Source organism: Giraffa tippelskirchi, chromosome 9, assembly GCF_054371585.1.
Source record: "Giraffa tippelskirchi isolate mGirTip1 chromosome 9, T2T-mGirTip1v1.2.pri, whole genome shotgun sequence".
In the NCBI taxonomy this organism is placed as follows: domain Eukaryota; kingdom Metazoa; phylum Chordata; class Mammalia; order Artiodactyla; family Giraffidae; genus Giraffa; species Giraffa tippelskirchi.
This window is the reverse complement of record NC_137283.1, coordinates 9300114-9325720: the sequence shown is the minus strand read 5'-3', so window position 1 is coordinate 9325720 and position 25607 is coordinate 9300114. Positions and strand designations below refer to the sequence as shown.

General features: G+C 43.5%; 1 protein-coding gene across 50 annotated transcripts in view; it reads right to left on the bottom strand.

Moving 5' to 3' along the window:
* ARPP21 (cAMP regulated phosphoprotein 21) overlaps positions 1-25607 on the bottom strand; it is a 168260-nt gene that overhangs the window by 51753 nt on the left and 90900 nt on the right. For 33 of the 50 annotated variants that reach the window (XM_081527208.1, XM_081527206.1, XM_081527225.1 and 30 more), the window contains 5 exons: positions 22671-22904; positions 14563-14744; positions 13486-13581; positions 12151-12396; positions 8346-8472 (listed from right to left, as the gene is read on the bottom strand). In XM_081527208.1, the coding sequence (XP_081383334.1) occupies positions 8346-8472; positions 12151-12396; positions 13486-13581; positions 14563-14744; positions 22671-22904 (885 nt within the window). Of the gene's footprint in view, positions 1-8345; positions 8473-12150; positions 12397-13485; positions 13582-14562; positions 14745-22670; positions 22905-25607 lie in introns of those variants that run through there. The other 17 variants (XR_014064591.1, XR_014064594.1, XR_014064587.1 and 14 more) reach the window with 3 other exon arrangements.

The following is a 25607-nucleotide window of genomic DNA, read 5'->3' as shown; positions in this document are numbered from 1 at the left end:
GTTTCATGCTCTACTTCGGAACGTAGGGAAAATCCAGCTCATTTTTCTGAATCATCTGAATGTTAGATTGTGGTCGTCTTTGGGAGAAAGCAGTGTCTTACCCCTTAATGGCAAGGGACGTGCAGAGTGGAAAGAAATGAGATTGAAAAATTAAAATAAAGGGGGAAATGCAGACAATGAACACATGAGATGTAAGAACAAGCACCCCAAGTTTGCAGGGGAAAATCTTATTTAATACAAGGGAAAATACAAAGGAAAACAAATGACAAACAAGAGAGAGACACTGACTGTTTATGCAGAGTTAAGAATTAGAGAGAGAAAATAGGGACTTCCCTGGTGGTCCAGTGGTTAAGATGCCACACTTCCACTGAGGTGGACATGGGTTCAATCCCTGGTCGGGGAACTAAGATCGCACGTGCCATGTGGCCCAAAAGTAAATATTTTAAAAATAAAGATGGAAAATAAAATAAGAACACAGATTTAGGAATGGGAAGGAAACAGAGACCATGAAGAATGAAAAAAAAAAAAAATTCTCTAAAGAAAAATGGGGCTGAAAAGTAAAGTCATTTGTAGATCTAGGTGACAGCTGACAGCAGGAATTGTTGGCAACCAGCACACAAAAAGGGAGGGTCAAGACTCTGTACGGCACAAAACACCTTAAATTCTCTTAATTTACTTCGGTTTTATACCATCAGGTAAATCTGACACCGTGGAACAAGTCGTTTGGGTTCTCTGGATATCACTATGGCGTTCATATTCTCTTAGGACAATCACACACGAAAGATGTTAGAGTTTTCAAAAAGCAGTATTTGTGTGTTTTTCTGGCCACCTTTCTTTCCTTATCATCCTCTAATCGGACTCTTTTTTAACAAGCTATGTTTTCCACTTTCTGTTGCATAAGACAAAGAAAAGAGATAATGTTATGATCTGTCTTACAATCTTTACAGAAAAGCAGAAAGTCTAACTGTCACAGTCGTGTTTAACTGTGCAACAGATGAATATATTAACACCAAAGGTACATAAAATGCAAAGTGTTAAAGTAACTCTTTCAAATATGTTGAATAAATTCTTTTACCATGACCTGGGGGACCGAGGGACCTGGCCGTCTATATTGCTTTCCGAACCTGTAAGATTTTCAGATCTAAAGATAGCATGATTCCTATCATTGCTTCTAATAGTGTTAACCTTTCCCAGAATCCCAGCTTAACACTTCTCATTCCTATTTCTGTAAATGGAATAATTAGACCAATTAATGAAAGAAACACATGAACATTTCCATAGAAACCTTTTCCAGACTGATATTTTCGGAACAGTGTGACTTCCTCTGGTGTTAACAGAAATCAGACAATTAAATTCTCCTGTAACTCTTTTATAATTTACCCCCTCTGCTCTTAGGAACATAATAATGAAACATCCAAAGTGCAATCACTTCCTTAGAGTTGACAAGTGTAAAAATTTTGCATCACTTCTCTAAGTGATTATTGGTTATATATTCTTTCTCAAATGAAAAAAAAAAGATTAATGAGGTTTTAGATATTAGGAAAACAGTTCTTTTTTAAAAAATTAATCATCAAATTCAGGAAATAAATTTAAGATAAAAAGAGAAGGTCCCAATTTCTATAAATGAGCATCTCTTATTGGTCACACCGGTGAACCACATTCTTTCTTTAGCTCTGATCTCTGATGCTCTGCCTCCTCAGCTTAGCCAATCCTGAGAGGGAAAGAAGTCAAGGTGAGGAATACCACCCTAAGAACAAAGGCAGAGAAAATGTTTTTAAAGATAAACCCTTCTCAACTGCACTGATACTGACTGCTTAGTAAGTGAGGCTCAAGGCAAGTTCACTCAACCGCTCTGGTTAAAGAAATTTATAGGCTCCATTAAGGTGCATTTTGCCCCATCCAAAATGTGTTTCAGAACAACATTAAAGAGGCAATAATCTTCCTTCTCCGTAGGAGCTGTTAATAGGAACAATATGCTATTGCAACAAGAAATATTACTCCTAAAAGAAAGAAAAAACTAAGAAGTTGCTTTTCCTATCAGGAAAGGAGCATAAGCTGTGGTTTATTTTCAGATATACACAGGTCACAGATAATTCGATCTTCCTGCCAGGAATGCCATCCAACCCCATTCCATTGTTGTACATCCAGAAGGCAACTAAAATGAGTAAAGGAAAGCCCTGCCACAGCCAAAGGGTGATGTGGGTAGGTTTCCAGGGCCTGGTTATCCCCTGCCATCTCAATACTATCGAAACTAGTCACATGTATGACTTTTGATGGGAGCATTATTACTTTATAGACATTCCCAAATTGCTCAGTATATGAAAATCCAAATAGGGGGCTTCCCTGGTGGCTCAGACAGTAAAGAATCTGCCTACAGTGTAGGAGACCTGGGTTCGATCCCTGGGTTGGGAAGATCCCCTGGAAGAAGGCATGGCAACCCACTCCAATATTCTTGCCTGGAGAATCCCAATGGACAGAGGAGCCTGGCGGGCTACAGTCCACGGGGTCGTGAAGAGTCTGACATGGCTGGGCGACTAAGCACAGCTCTGGTGGTCCAGTGGTTAAGACAGGACGCTTCCACTGCAGGGGGCATGGGCTGGGTCCCTGGTCAGGGAACTCAGATCCCACACGCTATGCAGCACAGCCAAAAACAAACAAATAGAAAGAAAATCCAAATTTACAGTATCCCTGAATATGGATCTATGACATAGTCCTTGGGCATTTAAACTTTGAAAAAAATGTGTATATTTGTTTGTTGAAGTGGATTGGTTGGTTAAGTTGTCTTTTATTTGATTTCATAACATTGAATTATTATGATCTTTTGATGCTTAAATTGGAGGGGTGGAAAGTGAAAGTGAAAGTCGCTCAGTCATGTCTGGAGGGGTGAGCAGTTTTCATTTAACATTTTAAACCTTCACACATTTTTCTCTCACTCACAAGCACATGTTCCCTGGCTCTGATGAGAGAGACTCCACATTGGCCAGGAGATTGATCTCTGGTTTCCTCATCTATAAAAACTCAGTGTTCAACTTCCATTTCCATTTCCATCAGTAGTATTTAAATCTCAGGATGACTGATGAGCTGAGTGGAAGATAAAGTCCAAGTGAGGTTTACCTTAAATACGAATGAAAAAAATGAATCAAGTTCAAAAACTCCTAAAGACCTCCACCATTGCCTCCTGCAAGAAACCCCAACTTTCCTATCACAAGGCAGGGTGGAGTCTCGCCAACCCAACACGGAGACCTGAGCAGAGCAGAAGTAAATTAGGTAAGCCTGCAGAAGCCCCACGAAAGCTGCAGGGGGTTTGCAACACAATGCAACCTTGTTAGATTTCCTTTCCATTGTTTCCTTTTGAACTACAGTTTTAAAAGTAAAACACTATCATGGAAAATGCTCTATGAAATTGGTTTTTATCCAAAATGTACCATTTAGCAGATGATTGGGAGCAGGAGAACGTGGGAGAGGAAAAGGATTTAAGAAGTAGAAGTGAGAGGCATCTCCCCAATTTTCAGAATCCATCTCAAATAATCCGTAGGAGTTATAATCTAGTCTAATCTAAGATTCCAGCAAGTTTCGTGTTTTTTTCCCCCTTTCTGCTCTGAAGCCATCCATGTTCTCTTCCTATTGTTCTACTTTTTTTAAGTGTTTTTTTTTTTTTTTAATTTTTAATTGGAGGATAACTGTTTTACAATATTGTATTAGTTCTATTTTCATGACAATCAAGAATACAGAATCTTCTGCTCTATCAGGAAAGCAGACCACTGGACTGTCCCTTGTAAAGCCGTTCCTTTCATGACTTTTATACCTAGACCTAAAGTCACATTACTGCCACTAACCAACAGGGCTGCAAGCCTTGTTGTGTGAGAGACACGGCAGCAGTTTAGGAAGGCCTTACCCAAACTCCACTGGTCAAACGGCCTTTCCCTTCCAGACTATGGAACGGAATTTCTATGGAATGCTTCCAGCTTCTTTTAGGGAAGGAAGCGTTTCTTGTTTATTTGGGAAAGGAACCAACATGCTCCATATAGCGATAGACCTCCCTCCATCCTTAGACTTCAGGGGTATGGGGTTGGGGGAGCAACCTTTGTCTTGAGATTCATTTCAGGACTTTAGGAAGTCTTATAGTTGGAGTTGTGAATCTCCACCTCCCAGCAACAGACAGAATGAGCAAATAAAAAAATCAGCAAAATTATAGAAGATCTGAACAACAAAATATATAGGATTTGATTGAAATGTATAGAACATTCCAGCTAACAACAACAGAATACCCATTTTTTTCAAGTGTTTAAAGGTGCATTCACCAAGAGAGACCATATCCTGGGCCATAAAACCAACCTCAACAATTTTATAAGAACTGAAATCAATTATAGTTTTTGACAATAATGAAATAAGTCTAGAATCAATAACAGAAATACAACAGGGAAATCTCCAAACATCTGCACATTAAACAACACACTTCTAAACAAACAATGGGTCAAAGAGGAAATCTCCAAGAAAAGAAAAAATACATCTAAATGAATGAAAATATGACATATAAAAATATTTGGGACACAGCCAAAGTAGACTTGACAATGCAACTTAGAACATTAAAATCTTTACATAGGAAAAGAGCAAAGGTTTTAAATCAATAGTCCAACTTCCTACCTCAAAAATCTATAAAAAGTAGAGCAAAATAGGACTAAAATAAGCAAAAGGAAGAAAATAAGAGCAGAAATCAATAAAATTGAAAATAAAAAAATAGAGAAAATTAATGAAACAAAGAGGTAGTTCTTTGATAAAATCAATAAAATCGATAAATTTAGCAAGATTGTCTGATTCTTTGAGACACCGTGGACGGTAGCTTGCCTGCCAGGCTCCTCTGTCCATGGAATTTTCCAGGCAAGAATACTGGAGTGGGTTGCCATTTCCTCCTCCAGGGGATCTTCCAGACTCAGGAATTGAACCCAAGTCTCCTGCCTTGCATGTAGACTCTTTCTCAGTTGAGCCACCAGGGAAGCTCTTATGAAAATTAAGAGAATTTTAAAATTATCATTATCAAGGTGGAACAAGGTATCACAACATATTCTGCAGCTATTAAAAAAATAATAAAGGAAGGACTTCCCTAGTGGTTCTGTGGTTAAGAATCAGCCTTGCGATGCAGAGGGCGCAGGTTCAATCCCTGTTTTGGAAGCTAAGATTCCACATGCCACAGTGAACCAAGCCTTCGGGCCACAACTCCTGAGCCTGAACACACACACAGAGACGCCTGCATGTCACAACAAAGAACCCCTGAGTTGCAACAAAGACTCAGTGTAGCCAAAAAAAAAACAAAAAAGAAAAGAAAAATTAAGGAATCATAAAGAACTACTGTCAACTTTATAGCCGTCAATTCTACAACTTAGAAGAAATGGGCCAATTCCTCGGCAACCACAAACTACCAAAGCTCAGCAAAGATAAAATGGATAATTGGAATAGTCTTATAACCATAATGAATTCATAATTAAAAAGTCCCACACATTATTTTCAAATAAAAAGAAAACAGAATATTTCTGATTCCACAAATTCCCAGGCTCTGACAGTTTCACTGGAGAATTCTAACAAACATTTAAAGAAGATTTACCACCAGCTTGATACATTTCGACCAGAAACCAGAAGAGCAGGAAACACTTTCTAATTTATTTTATGAAACCAGCAGTACTCTAATACCAAAATTAGGATGTATTCATTCCCAAATCCCTAGTTAGGAAGGTATATGGGGCTTTACAAGCTCATTTTTGTTGCTTTTAGGACATGCCCAAGATCTCGGAAAACCAACAATGGAGCTATATATACATATATTTTGCTTTTTAAGTCAACTGAAAAGGGAGTTTGGAATTGGAGACATAGTCTAAAAGGAACTCTCATTTTTTTCCTTCCCAATATGTGATTCGTATGCAGATGTCTCAGCTGCTCTCTGCCATTTGTTCCTCACCAGCTCTGCAAAATAACATGGAAGCTCATGTGAGCTGGGAGGCAAGAGTCCCGGTTTTCAAGTTGTTCTGATGTTAAGCCAACTTGTGTACTTAGAGAATTAGTTATACGTTATCTGCCTTGGTAACATGCTGGCTTAGTTACCAGCAGGTTAATGCCTATAGGATCATCCATACCAGGAAGTAAAGGCAAAACTAGTAAGTGTATTTATGCTGTTATGATAAATTGGTTAACGCGCAGACTTAGGAGGCTCTCTCTATCAGAGAGTCCACGGACACTGCGGCTCCCCCAAATCACTCACCACGTCCCTTTGGGAAGTCGCTGTTGATCCAGTGCAAACTCGGACGACAGATGGGAACACGTGCTCTAACACGCCGCCCTACTCACGGAAGGCAGGGTCCCCTGGGCCAGGGGGTCTTCAGCAGGACCGTCGGCGGTTTCCCCCACTGTGTGGGCAGCGGGAGGGACACCCGTGTGTTCCCACCGCAGGCCCCCTTTTGCCACTAAGCTCGGCAAAAAGCTTCCCAGCGGTAGGGTCCCAGAGCCCATTCTACCATCACGGAGCCATCGCTGAGCTGTGATCCTTGGGTTTTATTAGCAGAGGTGATTCTCAGGGAGATCACCAGCTGCCCTCCCAAACACTCAGTAAATTCATTAGTGGAAACTGCTGGGCAATGTTAGGCCTGATGTCAGGTGTGTGGTGCTCACCGAACTAGGAGCGCAGGGCCCACACGTGCACACTGTTATCAATTTCAAGGATGATGCTGTGCACCTATCATTTTGGCTTTTCTCATCTCCCCACCCCCACAGACACATTAGCTGCCACTCACTTCCTTGACACCTGAAGCACCAGCTGCTATTTTGAGCAAGATACTGACTTAGAATGGCTTCTTCTAACTACGTGTCATTATCTCGCCTTGGGATGGCAGCTCCCTGGTGATGTGGAGCCATGGGGCAAGTCAGAGCCACTGAGTTGTCATAAATGCTACCAGTTAGGTCTCCCTGAGATGGGGAGGGTGGTTTCTGCATCCCCAAATTCTCCCACAGTGTTTAAAAAAGAATAAAGGTCACATGGATTCTCCCTTGTGTTGACATACATCAGCGAAGGCAGTGGGGAGTCTGAGGCTTGTTCCAAAAGTCTTATTCTGTTATCTAGTTAATACATTCATCCAACTTATTCAGTCCCTCACACAGACCCAGAGCTCACAGTGCAATGGGGTCCTGCCCTCTGGATCTGCATTCTTGTATGTGAACTATACCCCAACACAGGACTAATATATCCTTCAGAAAACTCTCAAACAGTGGCACTCAACTAAAATTTTTAAAATTCTTATAATTAGATATTGACATCTTTCTTCTTTTAAAGCCATCAGTAATCAAAAGGGAAACTGCTATAGTCTCTGGACCAAGAGCAAGAAGATCATACATTAACTCTTTGATAAACATGAGCAGACAAAAAAAAAAAAAGACGGTTCAGAATGCAAGCAACACATCACTAGAGACTGTATCTAAACTGACAGCACAGTTACCATCAGCTTGAAAGAGATAACATTTTCCAACAAGGAGAGAAAATATGGCCAAACATCTATCTATAGATAACTATAGATCCAGTGCGGAAGTCGGACGACAGATGGGAACACGTGCTCTAACACGCTGCCCTACTCACGGAAGGCAGGGTCCCCCGGGCCAGGGGGTCTTCAGCAGGACCGTCGGCGGTTTTCCCCACTGTGTGGGCAGTGGGAGGGACACCCGTGTGTCCCCACCGCAGGCCCCTCGCGCCTGCCGGCTTCCTGCTGCCGTTGGGGTGGCGGCGTCCCGTCAGGAGTGTGACACAGTAGGGAAAGAGACCGGTTCACTGTGAGACCTGCTACTCACTCTCGGACAGTGCCTCGGCCCCCCTTCCCACTGCACAGCGGCTGCCGCGGGTGGTGAATGCCCCGAGTCCCATGGGGACACAGGCTGCGGTGTCAGTGACCTTCTTCTCAAGACACTGCATTTTTTTATGGTGCTTCAGAAACAATCTACCATGGTTCCCTAGCCTTAGGAACAGGGGAAGAGTCTCTTTAGGTTTAAAACGAGTGGCGGATAGTATGAACTAGGAAGACGGGGAGGTGGTTGGCTCTCAGCTTTCAGAGACACTAAGAGGGTCCCCAAGACCGTTACGCAGACCGTGTTTCGCATGCATGCTGGGGAGGCTGGGTAACGTGGGTTTCACCTCCTGGGACCTGTCACTGTTTCACACAGAGTTAATCAAATGCTCCGTTATCTTCCCCGGGGAAGGGAAATGAGCTGATTTGAACGGTGAAGCTTGGATGCTCATCCAAAGAGGACAGCTGAGAGATTTATGTGCAAAATAACTGAGCTGGAGGAGCAAATGGGCACCAGATTCCAAGTACCTGCTGGCTGTGCCGTCGGCGGTATTTGCTGGCCCCTCTGAGTGCTGAACTGAACCGAGGCCATGGGCCGGTACTGCTGCGTGGTTGAGGTAGGGTACTGACCAGATGGATAATAATACACAGGCATCTGGGGAAGGAAGAGGACAATGGCAGGACATGAGGGCTGCAAACAGAGTAACGTTTTTAAACATAAAATATATTGTCATCTCATGATATAATGTGAGTACAGTAAATTGCTAAGATGGCCACCCTGCCTACACGCGTATGCATTGAGTGAGTGAGTGAAAGTCGCTCAGTTGTGTCCGACTCTGCGGCCCTATGAACTGTAGCCTGCCAGACTCCTCTGTCCATGGAATTCTCCAGGCCAGAATACTGGACTGGGTAGCTGTTCCCTTCTCCAGGGGATCTTCCCAACCCAAGGATCAAACCCAGATCTCCTGCATTGCAGGAGGCTTCTTTACCATCTAAACCACCAGAGAAGCCCAAGAATGCTGGAGTGGGTAGCCAATCCCCTCTTCAGGGGATCTTCCCGACCCACTAATCTAACCGGGGTCTCCTGCATTGCAGGTGGATTCTTTACCGGCTGAGCTACCAGGGAAGCCCATGTATGTGTTACTCCTCCCCACAAAAGGTTAGCTCCCTTCCCCAAAGCTGTGTATCTGAGCTGGCTCCATACTCGCCCTGATCAATGCCATGAGACAGAAATGATGATTGCTGAGACGTGTATGCCTGATCCTTAAGAAGACTTGCAGCTTTCACTCTTTCAGGAGAGAACCCAGCCACCAGAAGCAGTCCAGGGTACTGAGCTGGAGAAAGAGGCCATGTGGAGGCCAGAGGCCGCCCAGCCAGAATCCCAGTGCTCTGATTCATGAGCGAGGCCACATGGGACCTTCCAGTCCCAGTAAAGCTGCTTGGAACAGCACCACGTGGTGAAGGGGCGGGCCATCCCCACTGAGTCCTGCCACAAATCGTTGACTTGGCTGTGAGCTCGACAATGGCTGTTGTCTTAAAGCACTGAATTTTGTATTTTTTTTAAATGCAAGAAGAGTGAATGAAACAGTAATCAACAATGACAACACATTTTTAGGGTAGTTTTAAATGTGATCAGGCTTCCCTGGTGGCTCAGCTGGTAAAGAATCTGCCTGTAATGCGAGAGACCTGGGTTCAATCTCTGGGTTGGGAAGATCCCTTGGAGAAGGGAATGGCAACCCACTCCAGTATTTTTGCCTGGAGAATTCCATGGATGGAGGAACCTGGTGGGCTACAGTCCATGGGGTCACAAAGAGTCGGACATGGCTGACTGACTTTCACTTCACTAAAATGTGATCATCTAACTTGAATCGTTTTTCTAATGGAAACACAGGTAAGTCATGAAATCTGCTGATCTCCAGCCTAAAAGGATCAGAGGATGAAGTCATGAAATAAGGGGAGGTCCAGCAGAGCACTTATCAGAGTGGCACATAGCCAGTATCCCCCCTCCAAAAAAAAATGAATATTCAGTCTAAAAAGGGACATAGGTTAAAAAAAGAATATTCAGTCTAGAAAGGGACATAGGTCAAAATTACTGTTTATGTCACCTTCTGTCACTTTCTCCTGACTGGGAATGACTGAAAATATTCTAATTACTTCCAGTAAGATTCAAATCAAAGGTTTACTGACCTGGAAAGATTTCTTGCCTGTCTCAGGTCATTTATATGAAGGCTCTTTTTTAATTAATCAATTACTTTTTATTTCTAGGCCTCTGACTTTTCTTCTATCAGCTTCTTAAAAATGTAAGCAGAGGCATGCCAGTACATAGCCTACAAGGTTTATCTGTTTAGAATAAAATTAGGAGCCACCTGTTTGAGCATGGAGATTTTTATGGCTTGCCCTCTTTGCCTTATCCATGCATATTTGCTTCACTCTTCTAGTGGGCTGGATGTTCATGGCAAGTCAGACAAAACTGACCTTTATAGTTATTAAATAGGTTCATTTTTCTTCATAAATTGAGCATATTTTCATACATGCCCACAGACCATATCTCTTGTTCTTTTCATTATTATACACCATCGAGTCATTGAGTTTTAAAATGTTTAATAAATTGAAAATCACTGTGGGATATATCCTATATCTTTACCTGCGGTTCTTTTACAAAGAAGTCCAGAGATGTTCAGACTGATCGTGAACATGTGTTTTCTGTTTTTTTTCTCCCTTCCCTCTCTCTTTCTATTTTTAAATCTATTGAAGAGAAAATGAGAGCATTTCCGTTGCAGACACAGCAGAGCTCTGGGTTGTCTTTGCTCTACTATTTGCTCTAGTATCTTTGCTCACTAAAATTGGAATTCCTTCAATCAAGCAAGGACATCTTTTTTTTCAAAAAGGCTTCAACTGAAATATTCTGCCAAATCTTCTCCTTCCCAATAATTAAACATTATTAAAATCATTAATATATTAGTGAGGCCTGTCCTCCTGTAACTTAAAATTATTTTCCACATCTCCTTAAACCCTACCCTGATAGCTCAACTGGTAAAGAATCTGCCTGCAATGCAGGAGACCCTGGTTTGATTCCTGGGTCAGGAAGATCCGCTGGAGAAGGGATAGGCTACCCACTCCAGTATTCTTGGCTGTCTCCAGGATTCCCTGGTGGCTCAGCTGGTAAAGAATCCGCCTGCAATGCTGGAGACCTGGGTTCGATCCCTGGGTTGGGAAGATCCCCTGGAGAAGGGCAAGGCTACCCACTCCAGTATTCTGGCCTGGAGAATTCCATGGACTATAAAGTCTGCGGGGTCACCGAGTCGGACACGACTGAGCCACTTTCACTTTCACTTTAAACCCTACCAGTGACACTACTACATTACAGAGAAGGCAACTCAAGGTGGAGTATTAATTATCACTCAAGATAAAATGAATGACTGGGTGAAAATCACTTCAGGGTAGAGGATTCTGCATGGCTGGAAAAGAAAATAATTTATTCAAGATGTTAAGGCAATGCCACAAATGATACGAAGGTGACGCTGTACTTGAAACAGCTCCTTCAATGTGATATTTCATAATTAGGATGAAATTTGCTTGGGCTATGCATGCCTTGAAAGTGGACCAGAAAACGCCTCAGTGCATTTTACATCTTGACAGTAATCACTTGCTATATTCAGCAAGGGATGCCCAGGAGAGCCCCAGAGATGTTTGGTGGTGAAGAGAAACACATAATCAGTCTTTGATAAGACAGTAAAAATCAGTGATCTGTGGTGTCTTACATGCTCAAGTCAATTAAATATGATTAATGGCTACCTGTGGGTGGGCATGGGAGGCTGGAGCCCCCAGGGGAGAGGAGAGTACAGTGGAGGGGGCTCAGCTTCCTCCTTTATATTCTGAGAGGAGCCCCCGATTAGCTCCAGAAAGATGCTTATGAATGGATAATAAAGGAAACAACATGTTTCCAGAGCAGCAGCAGGAGAGATGAAAGGCCCCCAGGAGCTGACTTCCCAGCTTCCTTCCCCAGGGCTTTCCTGCCCTGAGCCATCACCATAGTGAGCCCACATCCTGCAGGAGGTGATGCTCTGCCATGGCCTCTGCACCAGCAGCCTAGACAGTGGGCCATTCCCTCTGGTCCTGGGGACACAGGTCCGCTTCATTCAACTTCCTTCCTGAGCCCCACAGGACTCTGCACAGCTGGTGAACAGGACAGACCAGGACCTGTAGGCTGGGAGTATCAGAACGCACAGAAGGCGAGGTGGGTTGGGTTGCCGATATTCTACATGGAAACCAAGCTCAAAATGTTCTGGGTCAACCAGCTCTGAGTCTCAAGTGTGAGAAGAAGCACACTTACCTGTGTGGGTGGAGGCTGATGCACGAATCCCTGTGGCGAGGCAGGGGGCTGGAGGACTTGCTGGGAGCTAGAGAAGCTCCCCGTGGAAAGCTGCTGACCTGTGGAAGCGATGACGTAGCTTGGCTGCTGGGTGGGCTGAGGCAGGAGGGATGGCGGGTAGACGGGACCTGCGGGGGGCTCAGGAGTCTCCCCTGAGGACTGCCGGCTCAGGGTCATCTGGCCGAACTGCGTGGCCACGTCCTCTCTCTGCAAGCCATCGAGAGAAACCGGGACATCAGCAAGGCTGGCTGAGGAATGGGAGGGGCACACAGAAGCAGACACAGGACACAGGCTGGTCCTTACTGGAGACGGAGCAAGGACGATTTGGAAAAAAATAAATGCAAGGAATTCTCTGTCCAAAACAAGAGAATGTAACAAGGGAAAATAGATTTTAAACATCTTGAGGATCAGAGACGGTCAACAGGTTGACCTGTATCTCCTTCTTTCAATGGAAACAAATGATTATTTTTTTCACTGTGGGATCAAGATCCTCAGGATAGCACTGAGATGAAAAGGACTTGGTGGTCTATCCTAGAGAGTCATCTGGTCTGCCAGCAATAGCCCATAGGCTCTACCTACTGGGGAGAGACAGAGGGACTTGTACTGCCCATGGCTGCTGCAAAAATGGAACCAGGACTGGTGTCATCAGCAGGCTGAGTGGGATTCCATTTGTAAAGGAGTATTTATTCACTGCCTGGCCTAAAGTTAAGGGAGAATGCTCACTCTCACTGTCCAAAACGACCTAGTACATTGACGGGAAATGAGAGGGCTCTGGAGGACTGGGATACTAGGGGAGCACCTGTATCAGGAGCAGAAGGTGATGTCAGTTACCATCTAGATACTGATTTTAAGGTATTTCCCAACCCTCACACCAAACTCATGTGTCTCTCTCCTCTTGACTTCTCACTCAGAGGACATTCAATTCCTGCTTAGCTCGTACATGCCTTTTTATATTTTTTTGGCTGTGCATCGTGGCATATGGGATCTTAGCTCCTCGACCAGGGATCAAAACCCTGACCCCTGCAGGGGAAGCACAGAGGTCTTAACCGCTGGACTACCAGGAAAGTCCCAAGCTGGTAAACTCTTAAAAAGGGTATCAGACTGCAGGAGCATTAAACATGGGACAGATGACAGAAAGGAAAGCATTATTTCTGGAGAGGAGTGGCAATGTCACGTTCCCCCTGACAGTCAGCTCATGGCCCGCGCCCCCCTCACCTAGCATCAGTCTACCCAGCAACAGTAAAACCAGAGAACATGCTCTCCCAGGAGAAATGTCATCCCCACATGATACAGTACCAGGGGGAACTGCGGCGTTGGAGACACAGGCAGGAGATGCTGGGGAGGAAAAGACACAGCTGGGTATTGCACGGACTGGGAGGAAGCCTGCATCCCCTAGACAGATTGGAGGAAAGAGAAAGCTGATCAGGTAACAGGTAAGTGTTGGGGGTTGCAATCCCACTGCCTCTGAAGTACACTACCATCCCTCACAGGCAGTCTTGGTTCAGTGCCCTATGGAGAGGGGGACCAGCCACTGATGGGAAGCCACAGCCAGGCAGACTGGCACCAGCCAGCCTTGAGGAAGACTTGCTGCCCAGATAAGAAATCATGCGTGTGAAACTTCTGAAAAAAACTGTAAAGCACTACAGAATTTAAAGAATTTCATTTATTTATTTTTTTTTTAAAGAAGTATTGTGAGACTTTTCATGTTGGTGGTGGTGGTCAGATTCCCTGGCTCTAAAAATATAGTCCAAAGGCCAAGAGTTGCCAGGGTGTAAAACTTTCGAAAGAAGCAAGAAAAAAAACAAAAGTAAAATGAGGTTCACCTTGGCAACTTCCCTGGACACCTCAGGTTTCTGTGGCCATTTCCACATGTTGCCCTAAAACAGGAGGGCAGCCCTACATCTGTCCAAGGTGCAGAGGAACAGCCAGGCCACCTTGGAATGGGCTGGCTTCTGTTCTTCCCATTGGTAAGGCATTTCATATGGACTCTTTGAAGACACACACACTGCTCTGCACTGGGAATGACAACGGGCTGAATGCGATTGAGTTCCGTCCCCAAGTCAGGCTCCTTGACCATACAAGCAGCATTTAGATCTAAGACAAAATTTGTCACTGCTGTTCCCAAGCACCAGGCCTCAGCATGCAAGTCACTGGATGGGACGGGTGCTCAGCTCTCCCTACACTTAAGGATCCAGGTGAAGTCCCATTAGCCTATCAGCCAGGGCTCTCGGTGGCCAGCTTTTATGAGGGAGTTGAGTGGACAGGGGTGCCACCCATGGAAAATTGTCCCCTTCCTGATGCACTGCATCTCCGAGGCTGGCGTGACCTCCGTCTCCGTGTGCCTCCCCTCCCGGTCTCCCCACCAGCTCTTACCTGAGTGACCAGGGGGCCGGCCATTTGCGGCTGGGCTGGCTGGACCTGCTGCTGGGGCTGTGGGGAGGGCTGCTGTGGGGGCTGAGGCTGGGCCTGCCCCACCATCGCACTACGCAGGGGCTGCTGGCTGGCGGGGGGGTTGTAGATGGCGGGGGTCCCATCAGGATTCACGAAGGGCTGGCCTGCAATCGGACCATACCTTGGTCAAGGGAAACTTCTCAAGCTCTCTTTGGACACAAAGAACCCCTCTGAGAGATGCTCAAAATGGAACCTGAAGACAAGGGCCAGTGGAACCCCAGGACACCAGAACCTTCACCAGGGCGAAGACTTGACTGTTTAAGACTCATCTGGTTGAGCAAAATAACAGTATAATAAGCTCAGAGCAATTTGAGATACTGCAAATAAAGCCACCGCCTGCAGGGTGATTCGCCAAAGCTAAGAGCAGCTGTGCAGAGTGGCCCCCGGTGAAGGAGGAGCCCTGAGTCGCGCTGCCCCTGTACCTGGCAGCCTCCAGCGAGGTAACTTACAGAGAGATAAGGGCTATTTTTGCAATGACAGCTCCGCGGCATTCAGTGTCTCATTATTTACCAGTACATTTGCTTTGCTTCCACTGGGCTGGTCACCAACTCAGAATCATTATCTGTTCCACAAATATATGTACAACTGGACTATACCGCATGCATTTATTCACTTCTCTAAGTAGACAGCAGCAGGGGAGGGGACTGAGAGCTTTGAGGGTGGTGCATAATAAACCCATCGCAGAACCATCCTGTCACGGTGAAGCGGATACACATTGTCTTGTCCTGTGAAATACTACTGTGGTTCACTGTTACTGTTCCTGCCATTCGGGGAGTATTTTATAATTTACAAAAGAGTATCACTGGGACCTCACTGGGCCTCTGAGGAAGAAGGGTGTCATCGTGTTGTGTTTCTGAAGAGGAAAGATAGGGCCACTAGGAAGGTTACAGGAATAAGGGCCTGAAAGGAGAAGGGTAAGGGGAAGCAAAGGAACGAGAGGGGAAAAGAGGGAAAGGGAGGTAAGGGAGAGAAGAAATGGGTTTCCAATATGACAGGGGCAGCAACAAGCACCTTACTCCCAGGGTCTTCTCTTCCAAGAACCCCACAGATGTGCAACCTCATTCCATTTTATTATTTGTTATTTCATTTGGCTGTGCCACGTGGCTTGTGGGATCTTAGGTCCCTGACCCGGGATTGAACCTGTGTCCCCTGCAGTGGGAGTGTGGAGTTCTAACAACTTAACCACCAGGGAAGTCCCTCATTGCACTTTTAGAGACAAGATAATCAGGGTTTGGAGGGCCCAAGCAACTTATTCAGAAATAAATGAAGCAGTAAGTGAGACTCTTAGGAAATGACTCTGGTCCATTCACCTCCCATCACACCAAACAACTTTGGTGAATTATCCAAGTTTGCGTGATGAATACATGGCACAATGAATGAGGTTCCATGAAAAAAAAATCCAACCATAACTGAAAACTGTTCATTAACACAAGAAGTTAGGAGAGGTGTGGGTCATGTTCCGAGGTGGACTCACCCTCAGGATTGGTAGAAAAAGAAGACCCAGAATCTGGGTGAAGAGATGGGCAAAGTGCTTACAGGTAAAGAGCAATGGACTTAATTTCAGCTCCTTTAGGAACTGACATGGGGCTTCCCTGGTGGCCTGTGGTCAGGACTCTGCGCTTCCACTGCAGGGCACACAGGTGCAGCTTTGATCCCAGGTCGGGCCACTAAGATTCCAAATGCTGCACAGTGTGGCCAAAAAAAAACACCTGCCTTTAAATACTGATGAACCTATTTGCAGGGCAGGGACAGAGATGCAGATGTAGAGAACAGACTTATGGACACAGCAGGGGAAGAGAGGGTGGGCTGAACTGACAGAGGAGCATGCACATTACCATATGTAAAGTAGATGGCTACCGGGAAGCTGCCCTGTAACACAGGGGCTCAACCCCGCGCTCTGTGATGACCTAGAGGGGTCGCATGCGGGTGGTGGGAGGGAGGCTGAAGGAAGGGGGAAATATATGTATATTTGTGGCTGATTCACGTTGTTATATGGCAGAAACCTATAGAACATTGTAAAGCAACTATCCTCCAATTAAAAATACGTTTTAAAAAGTGAACAAATAAACATGGATGGCTCTGGAAAAAACACCTTCCTCTAAAAAGAAAATTAGGAGCTGACACGAAAGCGTTAGCATTTTCCAAATTTTCAGCATTTCCCCCAGTATGTGTGTGTGTGTATCCAACAAGTAACTTTATATGCTGCATATTCATGAACATACCTGCCAGAATCACAGAAGTTCTAACAACAGTTTCATAACCAATCACAACACGCTGTGATAGAAAAGCAAATGACTAAATTCAGAGTTTTTAAAAAATGTTCTTCATAAGCACTTGTTTCTCTATCATTGTTATTTAATTTTAGCTATGTTTTATTATCTTATTGTTCTTTTTACCAAAATAAGTCTTCTGAATTAAAAAAAAAATCTGCAACCCATTTTTTCCTGCAAAAGCCAACAATTCAAGAAAGAATGAAAAAAAATAGCTCAATTTACAAAAACCCACTGGCCCATTTGGGGTTCTAGTCCTTTGTTCTCTCCTCCTATTTTGTGTCTTAATAGGTAAGAGGAAAATTTTAGGTTCTTAACATTAAAAAAAAAAATCAAAGCAACTACATATGAAATCATTTTCAAGTTAGCCTTACTCTATGCTCACACACACACATAAACACAAACATGCAAAGATGGAAAACAAAAAGAAAATGATCTTTACTATTTCTGTGACTTTTTCTTAAATTGGATTACAAAAAACCCAAAAAACTGCTATTTGGGGATTTTTGGTCACACCACGTGGCATGTTGGACGTTAGTTTCCTGACCAGGGATAGAACCCATGCCCCCTTCATTGGAAATGTGGAGTCTTAATTATTGGAACAGAGAAGTCCCACTATTTCTATGACTTTTGATTTACCCCAGGGAGAACAAAGGAAGTGTGAAAAATTGACCATACTTAGGGTGTAAATATAACTGTAAAGTATGTAGCTGCCATTTTAGATTCTCTGTTTAAAACAATATTATTGTGCTGGGGACCAGAAAAAAGAAGAATCTCTAAATAATGACATGTGAAAATTACCAGGACTTTCCTGGTGGCTCAGATGGTAAAGAATCTGCCTGCAATGCAGGGCACCAGGTAATTCCTGGGTCGGGACAATCCCTTGGAGAAGGGAATGGCAATTCATTCCAGTATTCTTGCCTGGAGAATCCCATAGACAGAGAAGCCTGGTGTGCTACAGTCCATGGGAAGTACTAAGAATTCAGTTAGGTAGAGAGGGGGACAGGCTCTTCTGGAAAGAGAACATAGTATAAAAGGTTGATTTTTATGTTTACCAAGGAACAATGGAGAGAACTGAGGAAAATGAAAAAAGTCAAGACAGATGCCAGGGAAGAGACCAAAAACAATTACCTATGAGGGTCGGGAGGTGACTCTTGGTTTTCAAGTCAGGCTATGATGGCCTCTCCGTTTTCTACCTATTCATCAATCCAGATGCAATTACGACGAGTACTGACAACTAGTTTGCATGACAGCAGCTGAAAACCGAAGGAGAAAGGCTCACTGGCTGTAGGACTCTTCCACTTAGCAGAGGTTTTCATGTCAGAATTGCAGAAGCATGCCCAGCAGGCCTGGCACGGGTGTTTGCAGGTAAGGAGGGGGTGGTGACAGCAGTAAGCCAGGGCTGTGAGCTGAGCCAGGGCAGAGAGAAGGTTTGAATGCAGAGCATCCACCACTCTCAAATACACGACTTGAGGTGAAAAACGTCTCCACTCTTCACATCATGTAATGTGCAGCCGACATGACGTTACTAATAGATAATGACTGAGCCCCTGCATGGGACCGAGGCTCTGTTATCCAGGGATGCAAAACAAAAATGAAAAACTCAGTAGGACCTCTCCTCCTAAAGGGCTTTCAAGTGGGCTGGTAACAAGGAAATGAATCCAGGGGCAGTTCACACTAAAAAGAAAGCAATTATATGCTCTTGGTTTCCCATACTAAAGCATGGCCACTATGTACCCGGCAGAAGGGTATTTATTTAAAAAGAAAGGGAGGGTATGATGGGAAAAATATTTTCCTTCCTAGTTCTTAAAAAGTGAGCAGTCAAATGATAAAGAAGCTGACGGTTATGGATAAGCAAAGATTACTCCAGGTCTTGCAAAGACATGTTTTTAGACAGCACACAGAAAATTCATGGCACATTCAAGCACAAGGCGTAAGCAGTTCAGATAAATTGATTCTAGACGTCCTGTGAAAAACAAAAAGCAGAGCATTATGGAAGCCCATGAGCAGCATTCGGAACAAACCCGCCCTCAAAGTCAGCTCAAGGTCAAGTCCTTGCAGATGGTGTATTCTTGCATCTCACACTCCTGAACTTTAGCCAGACAAAAGCAGAGCAAAATGGCAAAACAACACACATGGACACTAACAAGGGTGTGAGGGATGCCGATGCCTGTTGACATCTCTGGACAGCACCAAGTTGACAGAAAGCTGCCAAAGATGAGCCTTCGGCTAGAAATTTCCCGAAGGAGTCTGAGTCTAAGACAGCTGGAGGGAGATGCATCTCCAGAGGCAAACCCAGGCTTGCCTGGCAAGGATGAAGGTGTGGTCCAGAGGTAACTCGTGAGCAAAGAGCCTCTGATTCCTTCATCCAGGCCCGCAAAGCAAAGAAACAACAGTCAATGCAGGTCCAGAGTTAGAAATGGACCAAGTGGGAGCTGAGTCTAAAGCCAGACAAAGTCAAAAATCCTGGTTGTATCTGGGGAACCACAAGAATGTATACGGATGGGCTGGTTTCAGTTGCCAAATACTCAATGTCAAGTAAAAGCCTGGTCCACTGTGCCAACAAAGGAAGCTTCATTTTTGTTTCAGTTAGCAGACAAATGATGGACAGGCACCTTAGAATTTCAAATCATTGCTTGTCTTATTCCTGCTTAAGACAGACATTTTATCCCGCATCATTTTACACGTGAGACACACTCTCAGATATATGACACTGGATGAAAAACCGCTCTGCTCTCCACATCAGCACGGATGACGAACAGCAGACACGGTTTCAAAAATATGTAATTGTTGAGGACCTATGTCTGAGCACAGTGCCTCAGGCTACTTCATCATCCACTCCAGGGAGGCAAAAAATATACCCAAGTGTGGCTCTTCCCCACAAGCTCAGGAATGTGCTGGTAACTGGGAAATGGATCCTGAAGCAATTCACACAAGAAGCAAAAGGGTCACAGGCTCTGGGTTGCTCATACCAAAGCATTCCTATCACATATTGGCAGATAGGTAGTTAGGAAAGGGTTAAGAAAGGGTAAGAGGTGTGGATTCTAGGAGGGGGCAGCAATGCCAGAGAAAGATGAATTTCAGCCCAAAGGAAGCAACTTTCCAGTTTTAATAGTAGCATCATGTAAGAGATTAGATAGGGACTTCCCTGACAGTCCAGTGATTAAGATGTCGCCTTCCAATGCAGGGGTTGTGGGTTCAGTCCCTGATTGGGGACCTAAGATGCCCCATGCCTCACAGAAACAATACTGTAACATTCAATAAAGACTTTAAAAGTGATCTGTATCAAAAAAAATCTTAAAAAAAGAGAGATTAATAACCTAAGAGACAGAATCACACACAACACACCAGAAATACACATATACACACACAAATATGATATACGACACACATATATCTATATATGTACCCATTTTTTTTTTTTTTTCCTTTTTTGGCTATATCACATAGCTTGCAGGATCTTAGTTTCCTGGCCAGGTATGGAATGTGGGGCCATGAGAGTGAAAGCACCAAGTCCTAACCACTAGACCATTAGGGGATTTTGTGCATATTTTTAATTGACAAAAATAAACACGTTCTGGAAAAAAAGAAACATCACAACTTACTTTACATCTCACCACTCATCATGGCATAGAATAATTTAGTATATTTTCCTCCTGGTCTAGGGAGAGTTTCATGTCTTTCATTTGTCAAATCACAGATGTGTGTATGGGGGCTCTGTTCAACAGTGTTATTAGATCCTTTTCTTTAGTTAGGACCCTTTTGCAAAGGAGGTATTTCAATAACAGCTCTAAACTACTCATGCCAATGTATAAAAATTAGGACTTGGCACCAGGAAGCACTTTCTTCCCTTTTCTATAAACAAGATTATAGATGGTAATATACACATACACATGCACATCCACGCTATCATTACAAATCATTGTCCCCTAAAAAATACTCTGTTGAGCTTTTTGGAAACACTCTGCAATTTTGGTTAAAACATACCACTCAAAACTACGCTTAGTGGATACTCTTGTCTACAAACCCTCCCTATCTCAATTAAAAGTGAAAGAATTTAAGCTGACAGCATCAGATCACACTTTGATCTATGCCCAGAGTAATGGATATGATCTTGGTTTTCTTTTCATTTCCTTTATAGAGCTTACAATGATCCAGATAAAATAAAAGCAATCTAATATCCTCCTTACAAGTATCTAATCTGAAAGCTTTCAAATCGTTTTCAATAAAATGATTATGCCTTCTTTCCCCTCAAGCTTATGGCATTTTCAAAATGTCTCAGCCACACACCGTGCCTTGAGAATGTTCCATATGTTTTCATGAAAACGTCACAATTATTCAAGTAAGTATTTTACTATCATGCTCACGCATCTCTGAATTTCCTAATTACTAGACATGTGAAAACATGGAGTCACAGCACTTTTATGAGACTCTTAACCAGCACTGCATTTTTAAATTTAGTTCATCAAAGCAATACTCTGGAATAATCTAAACCAAATCACAGATATATTTTGAGAAAATTCAAAATTTTTTTCCATCTGTTTCAAAGGTTTCTAGAGAAATGACTTACTGATGTCAAGCCTTTCAACCCAGGGTTTCCCAGCCCTGGCACTACTGACATCTATTGGGCTGGATAATCTTCTGGTGTCAGGGGCTGTCCTGTGCATTTTGAGATGTGTAGTAGCATCTCTGGTCTCTCTCCTTAGATGCCAGTAGGAACCCCTCCTCCCCAGGTCGTGATAATCAAAATATCTGCAGATATTGCCAAATGGCCTTGGATGCATGGGAAAACTGCCTCAGGTTGAGAAGCATCCCTCACACAGCAGGTGTTCATTAGTCTATTTGTCCAGTGCTCTGGGTCCTCTGAAGTTATTGTGTAAGTTAACTGATCACTAGAGAAATTAAATGAGTGCAAAGCAATTTAAGATGTACAAACTATTAGGTATGAAACAAACCACAAGGATACATTGTACAACATGGGGAATATAGCCAGCATTTTACAACAACTATAAATGGAGTATAAACTTTAAAAATTGTAAAGCGCTGTATTTTGCACCTGTAACTTACATAATGTTATAGAACTACACTTCAATTTTAAATAAGTAAAAAACAAAACCCAACAAAAGCCGACAACAATGGCCATTCATCATGAAAGAAACAATAGTCATGAAATTAGCAGTTTTCCAAATCCCACCAAAACCAGCCTAACCCTAAAATTCCTCAAATACGTAAGATCCTGTACTCTGTATTCTCTTGCCACTGCTGTTCCTTATTTCCCAGTGGGATCCGTGTGGGGTTGTAAGATGAGAAGACAGTTTATGAAGTGAAGAATATGCTATGTGTCCAATTGAGATCTCAAGTTCCTGAAACTATCTTGGATGCGAGAACACTTTGAACACAACAACAAGCTAACCATGGATTTAGCCTGAGAAATATCCATTTTCAATGAGTACTTCACAGTTTAGCACTCAACAGTTTCTGATCTTAGCTCCCAGGAATACATGAGGGAGACCACGCCCAGGGAAGAGAGGCCAGAGAGAAGAGTATATTTCTGGAAAGTATCTGTATTTTTATTTCCATATCAATATTGATATTGATACCGAGATACAGATTCCAGCTCTCTATAGATCTGCAACAAGACCCTCCACCACCATTCAGGCCCCAGGAACTTTCAGACCACTGGCTAGCAAATTCAAAAGCTCGGATACAAGAACAGACCTCTGATCTTGTGTCTCGGTCAAAGAGAGGTGATGAACGAACCTGTGTGTGGATTAAGGAGGATGCTTCCGGGCGGGATGCCTGTGGCAGCTTCGAGAGGAAGGAGGATGTAGCTGGCGCTGCTGGGAGCAACCTGGCCCCCCATCCCATTCTCTGGGTAGGTCACACAGCCAGGAGAAGTGGCTGCCACACCCGAGACCAGCGGAGTGCTCTGCAGAGGCGGATACGTGCGTGACAGCGATCCTGAGGAGCCTGCACTGCTGGAGGACTCGGAACCTACCAGAGAGACATAGATCAACGAGTCATTCCTCATGGAGAAGGGGAGAGAAACCACTGCTTACTGTAAACAATCCATCACTAAAGAATCTGAGGTGACTGCTGCAGGGTGAGACTAACTAATGCCTCTCCCACATTTTATGGAAATATTTGTCACATATTTTTCAGATGTTATCAGATTCCCAGGAAAAGAGAGATGAAGAATGAGCCCTGTTCCTGGCATCTCACCCACCACTAGGGTGATGAGCTAGTAAATGGTACCAAAAAGCTCAGAACTCAGTGCCTGAAAATTCCTGTCTCTTCGAGTAGAGAATGATGTAGAAAGGTCTCACTGAGCTTGAGTTACGACACTAAAATGACTGGGGGACTTCCCTGGGGGTCCAATGGTTAAGAACCCACCATGCAATGCAGGGGATGTGGGTTCCATCCCTGCTGGGGGAATGGAGATCCCACATGATGCGTGGCAAATAAGCTCACATACTACTACTAGGGAGCCCATGCACTGCAATGAAAGATCTCTCCTGATTCAAAGAAGATCCCACATGCTGTTAACTAAGACCCGATGAAACCAAACAACTGTTGTTATTCAGTCACTAAGTCCTGTCTGGTGTCCGACTCTTTGTGACCCCATGGACTACAGCATGCCAGGCTCCTCTGTCCTCCACTGTCTCCCAGACTTTGCTCAAATTCCTATCCACTGAAGCCAAACAAATAAATACGTAAAAGTTAAAATGACTGGGATGGAGGTTAAAATGACTGCAGTTTAAGGAGGAGTCCATGGTCATGAAATGGTTCTAAAGTACTGGTTCTCCAACATTCATAAAGCTGAATTTTCAAAGGTCGGAGTCAGAAGTGATCTTTCCCCTCAAATATGAGTAGAAGAACTGGCTCATTCCTTCTAATTAAGATCTAGGAAGTGCTTAAAATCTGCACCAGATCTTGCATATTCACAGAAGTCTTATTAATATGATCAAGAGGTAAATCAAGGAGGTCTTGGCCTACGCAGGTAACTCAGTCAGTGTGCAGAAGCTACTGAGGTGGAATTCAGCCCTCCTCGTCTCCCTTTCCCTCCAGTGTGGACAAGAGAAGCTACATTCCAAGTCCATGAGACACCACCACCCAGAGCCAGGCAGCTCCAGCGCCCTTGACCGTGGCTGTTCTTGGGCCCTGAATACTAAATCTGAGCCTCAGAGAGAAACTGCACCAAGCCAAATTTATTTATCTGTGGATTCAAACTAATGGATTGAGTGACATCACAGCTTTCAAGAATGGAGTATAAGAAATTTTAAAAACTATTAGCCCACACTATTGATTTCTATCATTAAAAATTCATTGTTCTGTGTCACTAAAGGTTAATACATATATAAAGAATATTTAAGATTGCTTCGAAGATTCTAAAATATGCCCTTAAACTGGAGAACTTTTAAAATAAGTGAGAGGAATATATTGTGATTGTAGAGAAAAGGGACCACTAGTCAGTGCATTAATATTTTTTTTGTTTGTTTTTGAATACAAGGTGTGAATTTATTTTCAAATTTGAATCAAGCATGGTAGAGTGGCTTAAAATCTTAAACTAAGTTATCTGAATTGAACAAATTTAGAATTGGGCAAAAATAGTCATGACTATGTTATAGCATTGCTTCTTAGAGAGACCATTTCTTGTTCCTCAAAGTAGAGTATTATCAATGTTAGAGTGCAATTAAATTATTTCCTCACTGACTCTTTCAAGGGACATCTAAAAGTATATAAAAATAAAAGTCAAGTTATCCTGAATTAGAAGGATAGTGATATTTACTGGGTACATAGTATGTGTGGACATTTTGGTAAAACCTGTAATTTGAAGGACTATGACTGCACCACAGGGAAGGAAATGCAAGCACAGAGAAGGCAGCTAACTCAAGCCAACTCATACAGCTAGATAATGACAGAGCTGGGATGTCATCTAGGCAGACTGATCTAAATTTGACCATGACCCAATACTGACCGACACCAGTGTTCTCGGTGGGGATCTTCTGTGCTTTTTTGATTATTCAGAATGATAACGTTTCAGGTCCAAGGAACTCTAATTAATGCTCTTTGGTGATCTAAATGGGAAGTAAATCCAAAAGAGAGGGGATATATATATATATATGTATGGCTGATTCTCTTTTCTGTACAGTAGAAACGAATACATGGTAAAGTAATATACTCCATTAAAAATTCATTAAAAAAACATATGGGCAGAAAAACAAAGGATCTAAAGGGAAATGTGGAAATGGTAAGAGTAGCTGTGACAACACATGACTAACATGTCCAATCCTGAAGTCACTGCCCAGTGCAAACTGTAGTGTGTGTTTGTGGACTTGTGTCTATGATGTGATGCTACAGTCCAAGTCTGACACTTAAGAGTCAACAATAGCAACAGTAGTAATAATACAGTAACAGTTTCTGCCTCCAGGCGTTGAAGGTCACACACAATTGATTCAGCCCACGTCCAGGCTGATGGGTTAGATAGTGGGAAAAACTGGGGCCTAAGAAAGAATCTAGGGCCAGCCTGGGCATGTGTATTGGTGCTGGAGACTGATACACATAGACGGATGTGCCTCTATAAAATCCAAAAGATGATTTCACCTTGGCTTTTGGAAGATGGCCATTGATCACTGATTGGCAATATCATTTCCTTCTACTGGCTGAGAAAAAGCAGCAGCTTCAATAGAAACAATG